Source organism: Nicotiana tomentosiformis, chromosome 1 (genome assembly GCF_000390325.3).
Source record: "Nicotiana tomentosiformis chromosome 1, ASM39032v3, whole genome shotgun sequence".
Taxonomy (NCBI): domain Eukaryota; kingdom Viridiplantae; phylum Streptophyta; class Magnoliopsida; order Solanales; family Solanaceae; genus Nicotiana; species Nicotiana tomentosiformis.
The window spans coordinates 53,373,646-53,385,335 of NC_090812.1; the positions used below are offsets into that span (position 1 = coordinate 53,373,646).

General features: G+C 35.4%; 1 protein-coding gene and 1 long non-coding RNA gene across 3 annotated transcripts; both read right to left on the minus strand.

Moving 5' to 3' along the window:
• Nucleotides 1-4,194: 4,194 nt before the first annotated feature.
• LOC104103175 (F-box protein At4g00755-like) lies at nt 4,195-10,807 on the minus strand. 2 transcript variants are annotated; one of them, XM_009611061.4, is made up of 6 exons: nt 10,529-10,807; nt 9,807-9,980; nt 7,246-7,665; nt 6,959-7,128; nt 6,605-6,723; nt 4,195-4,775 (listed from the first exon to the last, which is right to left on the minus strand). In XM_009611061.4, exons 1-6 carry the CDS (start codon nt 10,647-10,649, stop codon nt 4,463-4,465), a joined length of 1,317 nt encoding a protein of 438 aa, XP_009609356.1. In that variant the 5' UTR covers nt 10,650-10,807; the 3' UTR covers nt 4,195-4,462. The 2 variants fall into 2 exon arrangements, with proteins under 2 accessions (XP_009609356.1, XP_009609355.1); XM_009611060.4 differs by having other exon boundaries at nt 9,807-9,986; nt 10,529-10,770.
• On the minus strand, nt 6,064-6,598 carry LOC108946322 (uncharacterized). The gene is made up of 2 exons (XR_001970644.2): nt 6,344-6,598; nt 6,064-6,303 (listed from the first exon to the last, which is right to left on the minus strand). It is a non-coding gene; the product is annotated as an uncharacterized lncRNA (long non-coding RNA).
• Nucleotides 10,808-11,690: the final 883 nt, after the last annotated feature.

Sequence of the window (11,690 nt, forward strand, 5' to 3'; positions counted from 1 at the left end):
AACTTCAAGCTCATTTAGTTGTGAAAAATCACTACTACTAGAACCTTGAGAATCTCTAAACCCTGCCCAAGCACTAAGTGCTCTTACTCCCGCAGTTCTTTTAGATGATTGAGAATTAGAAGAAGAAGGAGTTGGAACATTTGGTCTAGCATGATCTAATGCAATTTGATAAGCATTATAAATAGTTTGAGCATTTATTCTAATTGAGACTATTGCTTCCGAAAGTTTAGACAACTCCTCATCTCCAAGTGTTAAACCTTTATAAACAGTTTTATACCAAAATTGAGGACCTCCTAATTTCATATAAAGATTTAACAAAGCAGCAACACCATAAATAGGGGAAATAGGGAAAAAAATATTTTTAAAACTTTTTTCTCATAGAATTAATAGAAAGTTTATAAATTTCTCCACCCTCTGAAAAATGAGCAAACAAATTTGCAAGTTCTGCAATATAAACTAAACAGTTAGAAATAGTAGGATAATATTGCCCAGAAAATTTATTTTTAGCAATATGAAATTTTTCTAAAAAATCTACAAGAATTTTAATATTAGCCCAATCCGTATTTGTATGGTGTTCATCATCATCACTTACATGAGTATTAAACGTTGAGTTTATCGGGTTTCTATATTCATATGCAATAACTAAACTTTCATACATGTAATTCCATCTAGTTGGACAAGGTTTAGGAACCTTTCTTTCTCTTAGGTCAAATTCATCCCATCTTTTAAAATATTCTCTAATTGTGAAGTTGGTGAATTGAAGTCTTCAAGTCTTCAACGATAATCAATTTTTAACAAGTTGTTCGTCAATTCGATAAACTCGTTCCAACTCATAATTTTTAATATTATAGTTTTGTTTGTTTTATTTATGTTCTATTATTTGATTAATTAAAATTGCTTCCTTAAAAAAACTTTTTGGTAAAAATAAGGGAAAATCCAAGATTGGCGAATCTAGTGGCCAATCTGTTCCTCTTCCACTGCCCCCGGTTCCCTGACCCAAACCCCATATCCATCTTACACCCGTTATTCTTAATAGCGATAACAGTTTATTATAATTTACTTAGAGTCAATTTTGCCATAGCGTTGGAGCTGGTGAACAATTAAACCATGAATTAATGAAACTCAACCGGATGACGATACACACACTAGTCTTGCTCCTGAAGTTAATCCAACTAGTGATAATCCATGATGCCCCGTGTGATACTCTTGTTAATGCCCCTACTTTGTCTAGACAACGTACCAAACGGACGGAAACATCTCTTGTTTGGCCATTTTTTACTCAACTAATTTCACAAAATAAGGCTAGGTGTAAAACTTGTGGCAAGGAGTTAGCTTTTAAATATTTTGGATCGCGGGGGAGGGGGGGGGGGGGGGACTTTGGCTAGACACATATTGATACACTCTCAAGATAAAGTCAAATATCTTCATTCCAAAGCTTTGGCCGAGGGGACAAGTGTACATATTCCTAGTCAGGCTGACCCTAATACCGGGTCAAATCAATTTCAATCGAAAATTAACACTGTTACCGGTGGTATTTTATATTATGATCCAAAAAAAATCGGGAAGAATTGACAAAAATGATTACTGTTATGTGTTTACCCTATAGTTTCCTTCTGACCCTAACTTTGTGTATTATATTAGAAATTTTTTTAATCCTACTTATAAAGGTTTTCCTCGCACAACCGTAAAGAGCGATATTTATAAATATAAACATGAATATGAATAATATTCGTGCTATTTATTTACTCATATATATTATCGTGTTGCTATTATAACTGATATTGGTAGAAGTGGTAACGACTATGATTACCTTACTGTTACCAGTCATTGGATTGATAAGGATTGGATAATGCAAAAGCACATTATTGCTTATAGAATAACGTCACACATGGCAGTTTATTGCTAGCACAATTACAGATATTTGTAGATATTTTTGTATTAGCGATAAAATAATGTCAGTTTTAATGGATAATGCTACTAGTAACACAAATGCTATAGCCTTGCTTACCACTACACTAAGTCCTGCATTTAGTAACATTTTTCATGTTAGATGTATTTATCATATTTACCATTTAATTATCGATGATGGTATGAGAATTTTAAATATTGAAATTGAAAAGGTTAAAATGGCTCTTAACTGACTTTTTTAATTCAAACAGTAGAAGTAGACTTAGAGAATATTTTAAAAGATGTGATGAATTTGGCCTAAGAGAAAGAAAGGTTCCTAAACCTTGTCCAACTAGATGGAATTACATGTATGAAAGTTTAGTTGTTGCATATGAATATAGAAACCCCATAAACTCAACGTTTAATGCTCATGTAAGTGATGATGATGAGCACCTTACAAATGCGGATTGGGCTAATATTAAAATGCTTGTAGATTTTTTAGAAAAATTTCATATTGCTACAAATGAATTTTCTAGGCAATATTATCCTACTATTTCTAACTGTTTAGTTTATATTGCAGAACTTGCAAATTTGTTTGCTCATTTTTCAGAGGGTGGGGAAATTTACAAACTTGCTATTGATTCTATGAGAAAAAAGTTTTAAAAATATTTTTTCCCTATTCCCCCTATTTATGGTGTTGGTGCTTTGTTAAATCCTTGTATGAAATTAGGAAGTCCTCAATTTTGGTATGAAACTATTTATAAAGGTTTAGCACTTGAAGATGAGGAGTTGTCTAAACTTCCGGAAGCACTAGCCTCAATTAGAATAAATGCTCAAACTATTTATAATGCTTATCAAGTTGCATTAGATCATGCTAGACCAAATATTCCAACTCTTTCTTGTTCTGATTCTCAATCACCTAAAAGAACTGCGGGAGTAAGAGCACTTAGTGCTTGGGCAGGGTTTATGGATTCTCAAGATTCTAGTAGTAGTGATTTTTCACAACTAAATGAGCTTGAAGTTTATTTGTCACAGGGAATTGAGGAAGTGAATCCCGACGGCTCTTTTAATCTTTTGGAATGGTGGAAGGACAAAGAAAAATATTTTCCGGTTCTTTCAAGGATGGTTCGAGACATTTTAACTATTCAAGCTTCAACAGTGGCATCGGAGAGCGCTTTCAATCAAGCAAGACTTCAACTCGGTGATTATAGAGCGTCTATGAGCGAGAGCTTGGAGAAATCAGTACTTTTCAGAGATTGGATCCGTTTGGTAAGAAGAAATTTTGGACTTGCTGAATCACAACCAGAGGTAGACGAAGCTTACGAAGAAATGCTAGCTGAACTTGCGGAGGATGCTGCTTCGCCCGGAAGCGGTGATGACCAAGCTTCTTTTCCGCCACCACCAACGGAAATTCCTCCGGACCTTGATGGATTTATGAAGTTTGTAAGAGATACCATGTAACTTGTATGAACAAAAATTAGTATGTATTATGTAACTTATATTTTGGCACATCTTGATTAGTTTCTTTTTCTTCTCAATGGTGGTATTAGCACCTTGTTGTGCTCATTCCATAGGGAGGGGAAGACTAAGAAAGATATTGCCATATTTTTTTTAATGCTATAATAAAATTATAACACATTTCTTTGAATATCTCTTTACAATATTTTTGTCTTTAAATTTGAATTAAAAAATTTAGGTCATAATTCTAAAATAAAATTTATAAGGAATTGCCTTAGATATTTTTATTAACATCTTTTTTTCTCTAATTTCTATAAATAAATAAAAATTTTAAAAAATTATACGTTGGGCCCACTTAGACCACGACCCGGGACCGTTTAGCCCGGGACTATTAGTTCGCGGGCCCAGTCCCGGGCCGATTCCTACAAAAAGACCACCAGGAACGGGATCGTTTAAATTGGGATCGGCCCAGGACCGTTTGGACCGGCCTAATTAGGCCCGGGCCATTGCCCACTTGCCACCCTTAAATTCAAATCTATCAAGTTAAATCCTTCCACCACTGCACAAGTTATCTAGCGAATTTATATACTACATTATTTATATGAGTTAGAATATAGATTAATTCATATTCTTACAAGTTCAAGATAGTTTTAACTCGAACATGAAGCGCTGAGAATATTTGAGTTTTCCAATTTATTATTATTAATGGTTCATCATGATTTAAAATCAATATGATTAGCAGTAAACAATCAGATGATTTAAGAAATTGAGTACCGCATTCGATTCTGGACACTCAATCCAATGAAAACAGGAAACAAACGAAATACAGTGATATCTTTTAACAAAAAGTTCAAGCCCGCTAACGAAAATGTCATTCATGCACAATAGTGCAACTCTTCTTTGATATATGTTTGTGATAGAAAAAATGCATAAGCCCAATACAAGCATCTACAACGGATCATCAGTAATACAGTCTCATCTACAAGGGCTTATGCACCTCTAAAGCTTTGAGTACACAAAGAACTGCAAAACTGCGTAATAAAGGACAATCAAAGAGAGTGGACATAAATTATTTGGAAAGAAATGTAAGAACTAAAAAGAAAATTGCGATGCTAAATTACAAAATTCCCACTTCATCCATTTCATCATCATCATCATCATCGTCGTCGTCGTCGTCGTCCCATTCCATGGGTTCGACACCCGGCTGGTAACCCTGTAATAAATACTCCAGAAGGCCTGCATCAAGCACAAATCCTTCTGATGGTGTTGGAGGCATATTTGATTCTTGATGACCTCCATTACTCATGCTCTGCAACATGCAATCGAAAACATCTCGATTGTACTTCAACACAAATTCTCGAGACGGTTCTAGGACCTCTATGTCGAATGCAGGGCTGAGTGGTCGCCCTACAACTTTCACATGACAAAGACTGCACATAGGAATGAAATATTGTCAAGATCACATTAATGATAACTAACCAGCAGCCTTCTTATAGAGCATCTACACTATGCTTTTTCCCTGTCAGTTTATTAATAACTATTTGAAAAGTCAAATAATTGCATTGATATACCAAGCAGAAAAAGTAAATATGGTACATGTACTTGGCATACCAACAATAAACCATCTATCAGAAACAGTATTTCCTGTTATACCACAGAAACAAATGAAATAAGAGAACATTCATGATTGCTATAGAATTATCAAGTCTTTCAACTTTGCACTCTCTGAAGAACACCAAGTTCCTGGGAGCCTTCAATTCCCATATTGACTTCCAAAAGGGTCGTGATTAAGAAATTATAATATAATTTACTGAAAAATATTTCAAGGCCTCCCCAAAAACTATGAAAAGCTGCAAAGCCAGGCTAACACTACAGTACAGAAATAGTTCCCAGCTCTCTTTTCAATCTCAAGAAGGCCCCGTTTCTACCATTCCCAGAACAGAGGCAACAACACTTGGGCATCTATCTTCAGATGAAACTTCCAAGACTGGGAATTGGAAGAGTTGACTAGCATGCTTACTAGATTGGGGAGTCACACAATCAATGAGCAGGCTGCTGACAGAATCAGATGGGAAGGAAAGACAGATGGACAGTACACAGTGAAGGCAGGATATTAATCATTATGTGCGCAGAATCAAATGCTGGATACTTGACCTTGGAACATATTTGGAGAACTAAGAAGGTGATAAGCTTCAGCTGGATAACATAACATGAGGCCACCCCCCCACTGTTAACCGATGTTATACGTGCGCAACAGAATATAGAGACTAACAGACACCTCCTTCTACATTGCACAGTAGCTACTGATATTTGTTCATCACAGTTTTTGGTTTAAGATGGGTCATGCCTAACAGTATCAAGGATACCTACACAGTTGGTTCTCTTGGAAAGTTGATAAATCCATCAGACAAGTCTGGAAAATGGTTCCTTGTATTTTTTGATGTGTTTGGAAGGAGAGGAACAAAAGATGTTTTGATGGAAATACCAACTCCAAACCACGCCCTTAAGGCTAGTTGTCTTTTAAATTTATGTAGCTGGTATAATTTTTCCTCTGTAGATTCTCATGTCAATCTTTTGGAGTTTGGTAGCTCTTTATCCTTAGCATAGGTCATTGCTGTAATAAAGCTAACAAACTCTCACTTTTGAACTTCTGCTATTATGCATCTACTTGATGCCATTTATAATACCAATTCATCAACAAAATTGACACACAATTCCTTTGTGCATCATGTGGGCTAGGGAGGAGAGGAACCGGTGCTTAGAAGATGAAAGAATATCAATGCACCCTTTACACTCTTCTTGTTCACATTTTTTTTTTGGGTGTAGAACTGATCTGTGAATAATAAGATGCATTTACAGAGTTTATCAATTCCTTAAAAGCTATTAACAATACTTTAGTGAGTCATGTACTTTGTAAAGAAGCACGATCTCAGTTCTACAGTATGAATAAAATTAAACCTAGCACGATCTTGGTTCTATAGTATGAATAAAATTAAACTTTTCCTTTCTCACAACATTATTTTATTATAAATGTGTAATTGAATAGCAAAATATCAGTTTCAACATTATTTTATTATAAATGTGTAATTGAATAGCAAAATATCAGTTTCATCTTCTTCCCCTGATGCATTAGTAAGTCTAGGCATCAAGAGCATTATTAGTAGTGCACATGCAAGTCCACTACAACAACTCGCTGATAAATAGAGCAGCAAATATGAAGCAGACCTTTCAATCAAAGAGAGAAAAGATGAACACGAACCATATGTAAAACAAGTCGTCCATTTCTTGTCTCTGAACTCTGCCCAAAAGCTGAATCTGCAGATATCCACCAATGCAAAGCACAGGCTCGGGTAGATTGAACCGCTGAAAGCAATTTTCCTGGCCATTGAAGTTTGATCTGTTAATTCTCCTTCTCATGCAAATTAGTCTATGACACTCCTTTCAAAGACTTGGAGAAAAATTCTGGCTAGTTTTTACATATAACAAGACTTAAACAGAACAAATATTATGACTGCTCCCACCATCAAGAAACTACTCTACCAAAAACATAGACAACTGAGTAAATAAGAGTATCTTCTTAAGGAGAAAACTAAAGGAAGTTATAAAACAAGACCTGTGTCATAGGGAATTCTTCAGAAGTATATGTCCATATAAACTTGTCATCAGCAGGCTGTTGCTGGGGCAATTGCAGGAGATCACTCTCATCTCTCGCAGATTTGGGATACCCTAACCGAAATCGAACAGATTTTGCAGAGTATATGGGCTTGCCGGGCTGGAAATAAGCTGAATTGGAAAATTACATATTAGACAAGAGAACCAAATAAAGCTTCGGAAGTCTGTGAAACTCAGATTATAAATTTGAGGGGGCATCTAATGCCCCAAAGAAAGATTAACAAACACCTTCAAAAGGTTGTATATCAACTTCGTTGATCACACACATATCAGCTTTCAACTTGTAAATTAGCGTCTCAGAGGTGTTGGGGTCACTGTGTCCTTTACTTGACCAGTATGAAGGTCTATTCAGATATCTGTCCCTTGGAATTAAAGTATTGACAATACTTTCATCTGGATAATTATCCGTGCTTGAAGCACTGACTGCATAACCTATGCAATCACTTCGACATGACTTTGATGTTTCAATAGCTTGAAGTAGAGAAGCGTAAACTTCATGGTCTCTTTTTAGAGTCTCCCAGTTGGAATTGCTAGACCCAACATCTTTTGGTGCTGCTGCACTCGCATCTAATTCTGTTATACGGGCAATCCTAGAAAGCTGCGGAAACCTTCCAACACACAGTTGCTTGGAGAGTCCATTGGTAACCACTGCAAATAAACAAGTAAATCATCAACCTGTTTTCTTCTTCCAAATGGTAATAAACCTTCAATGACAGAAACTGGCATGATTTCTCGAAGAAAGGCTTAATATAGCAATTTTTTCCTTATGAAAAAGATTGGAAAATCCTTAGAAGTGATGCACATTGTCAAGCCCAAAAGGCAGTAAAGTCTGATTGCGGCAGCGCAAAGTACAGAAAATAAGCTTCCAGCTTCAAAATAAACAAATTGCATTGCATACCACTTGCACAAGAAAAGAGTATGATTTTTCCATTAGTAACTTACAAAAGAGTTCAAGAAACCAACAATTAATTAACTGCTTTACTGAATGCAACTTGGCAAGCTACACTAACAAGATAGTTCAGGTACAATATTCAAGGATAAGCGCAAAGGTCAAGTATGGTACTCCTAAAGGGCAAAAAGCCAGGTGGTTCTTGTGTCCAAAGTCAAATCACTTGCCTTTTTTTTTTTTTTTGGGGGGGGGGGGGGGGGGGGGTTTAAAAAGATAACTAATGTTTCTTTTTAGTGTTGGGGAACAAACAATTGGCCCCAGGCATGCCCAAAGTTGAACCTACCCTCTTTCAGCTTTTGAAAAAATGCACTGTCCCCAAAAGGTTTTATTTTACAATTTTGAATTGTGAAATATCTATTTTCCTTCTGCAAAAAGAAAAATTGGTATATTTTTCATAGCACCTAAAGATGTATGTACAATCGGGTTAAAGCTTAGTTCACCATCTGAAAGCCTCAAAAATGTTTAGAGCTTTGGTGAAACTTCTCCCATCACGACACAACCACAGAAAACAAATTCTCCTAAAACCAAATCCAAACAAGTCATCATTTCATACTTTCATCTTCTAACCTAAGTCTTGACGCAAATTCACCTAGACCATCCCAAAATTCTCGTACCAGCACAATGTACTTGAACTAGTCAAACTTGGACCAACCAAGAAATATGGAAAAGACAAGGGCAACAGGCAACAACATTATGTAGTCAAAGTTATTTCCTAGAACAATTACTTCCTAAGACTTCCATCAAGTCCATAGAGTTGAGATGAATATATTTTTTTTTTTTTGTATAATTACTTACAGAAGGAAGATCTTTACTGTTCCAATCTTTTTCTGAAATGCAGAGACAAGTCTCTCGAATGTACAGTACAAAAGACAACAAGGTACACTGTAGACTGTACATATGTGAGAAACATACAACTAGCTCCACGCTGCCAGGGTTAAAATGTATCATAATCAGCTTATTCTCTGTTTCGAGGTGTGCCTTTGACACCATAACCACGAGAAGGAACAACAATCAGCATAAAGAGTGATTAATTTGGTCTTATGTGATATTTATCTCAACTCTTTCCTGACTTACCCACTTAGACATCAGGTTGTTAGAAATCTGAACATATGAAAATTTCTTTTAAAGATCAAGATAAAGATTCTAAAATCTAAAAGAGTAGGGACACAAGTGAGAAAAAGAGGCATATTAGGGAACTTCACAGCCAAGTTTGGAAATATATCATATTATCACACCACTTGTATAACATTTTAGGGGTGACATCAACATCATAATCGTAAATATTTGGTAGAAACCAAAAGCACTAATTGACTTAGTCATAGCTTAACCTTAATTTTTGAACCTCAAGAGATCGTACAGAGTGTTTCTCCTCTCAGACATCAATTCATTTTGCATCATTGGTCATTCGTAACTTTTTCTTGAAATCAAAGAAATTTGATTATGATTCGGATTCTTGTACTCTTTGGACGATCCGTCTCTCCTTTCTTCTTTCCAAGGCTTCACTTATTTTTTACACATTCAGAATCATTTCTCAAGGCATAAATTGAAGATAGATCCTCATTGCTTAAAATAGCTCTAGATGCAAATAAAGTAGTAATGAGTCTTTAGGCACAGTAATCACATAATGTAACGGGATGAAGTACACCAAGTATATAAAACAAGAGTAGAAAAGCATCATAATGGAAACAGGAAAACTGAATCTGTGGTTTTTGAAACTTAACAACACTAGAAATGATGTAATATAATGATGAAAAAAGTAAGAATGCCAGTTCGGTCTCACATCCTAAACACAATGCTAACGGGCTGCTTTTAAGGAAGAACGAAAGCTTGAATAGCTTACCAAATTCGTGCCAAAGGCGCGAAACAGAGCCGGCACGGACCACATCAGCTGGATCATTCAAACACATCAGGATGTTCAGAGACACGTCAGTGTCAAGCCATTGCACAAAATCAATATGTGTCTCCATGGAACGACCACAGCGTAATCCCCTAGATCTATTCAATGTTCCAAAACCTGAGTCTCCAGCAAACACAAAAAATGATGCGATGAGAAAAAACCTTCAAAAAGAGAGAGAAGTAAACGACAAGGTTATCCCCTAATCTAGGGAATTCAGGGTTAAATCAGCAAACATACCCAAAATAGATCAAATGCATGAACTTAACTACCAGCTTATATTTGTGCAATGGGTTAAAAATGGGTCATGAAAATGTAATCTCTTAAGAGGCTTCCAAAGATTGAAACTTTCACATTAAGTCCATCATTCAACTCCGCCTCAATATCATTAAGTCGGCTACATGAATCTTCTATATCCATTCCGCTAAGTCAATATTCAGATAAAAATCTCATCTTTCACAAAATTAACCATTTCTTTCCTAACGCAATTACCAAAAAGAACTAAAAAATGAAAAAATCCACCTACCCGAGAGGCAAGAAAGATAAGCATATAAAAGATTTAAATATAACAATCTAAAATACGGGATTAACCCAACAAATTCAAGAAGGCTAATTGAAAAAAAAATAACAGCCAATAAGAAAGAGTATAAAAGGAAGAGATGTTGTACCTTTTGGATTGAAGAAAGAGAAGAAAACCCTAGAGAGAAATAGCACAACTGCATAAATAGAAAAATCTAGAAAAGGAAACTGTTTCCAAAGATAAGCTATTTTGGATATGGATTTGGTCATTATATTCACCCATACATTTTTCTGAAGCTTCCAAATTTTATTGGTTGGATAAAATTATTTCTCAAGTTTTCTTTGAAGCACTGAAGAAGAATCACTAGAATTTTGCTCTGCATTTAATTAATTAATTTATTTATTTATTTTCCCGTTTTAATTTCTTTGATCTGGACATCTGGTTCGTGGGCCGGACCTATTACGTAGATGTATCTTTTTTCGCGAATTGTAGTGGTACTCTATATTTGTGTCACCTTTTAATATGTACCCTATTTTTAAAAATTATTAATTTAGTAGTAAGATGACAACAAATCCGTAATAATATGACAATTACACCCATGATAGTATTAGCATTAGCATGCTACTTTGGAGATGACCTCATTCGCATTAGCATGCATACCGTAAAACAAGCCCCGATAAACGTAGCAGCATGCTAGCGTTTGGAGATGACGTTGTTTTACAGTACCAGGGGTTATTCATTAGCATGCGAGATGGTGTAAAACTTCAGCCAATTACAGTAGCAGCTGAAGTTGTTTTACATTGAAGTTAAAACTTCATGCTAATGCATGCCGAAGTTATTTATCCTACGGTCAACAATTTTGTCATGAGTTTTATCCAAAACATTAGTCTAAATATGCTGAAGTTATTTAGTTCATTTGCTAAAATTTCAGACTAAACATGCTGGAGTTATTTAGTTCATTTGCTAAAACTTCAGTTTAAACATGCTGAAATTATTTAGTTCATTTGCGAAAACTCCAGACTAAACATGCTTAAGTTTTTGTCTTGCAATATGTAATTTTCTACTGAATTTTTGCTAATGTATGCTGAAGTTATTTAGTTCATTTGCTAAAAATTCAGACTAAACATGCTTAAGTTATTTAGTTCATTTGCTAAAACTTCATGCCAAAACATGCTGAAGTGTTGTCCTGCAATCTACAGTTTTGTCAATAGTCCTGAAGGGCAAAATCGTCTTTTTAAAACGCTTTTAACAAAAAAAGGGGTACGGATACAAACGGAAAAACAAAACGGGTATAAGTTAAAAGGGGGCGA

Coding starts and splice junctions, on each gene's coding strand:
- LOC104103175 (XM_009611060.4), bottom strand. CDS start 10,649: ATGACCAAATCCATATCCAAAATAGCTTATCTTTGGAAACAGTTTCCT. Junction 7,129..7,245: donor TGATATACAACCTTTTGAAG/GTGTTTGTTAAT, acceptor TTTCCAATTCAG/CTTATTTCCAGCCCGGCAAG. Junction 4,776..6,604: donor GACGACTTGTTTTACATATG/GTTCGTGTTCAT, acceptor TCCTATGTGCAG/TCTTTGTCATGTGAAAGTTG.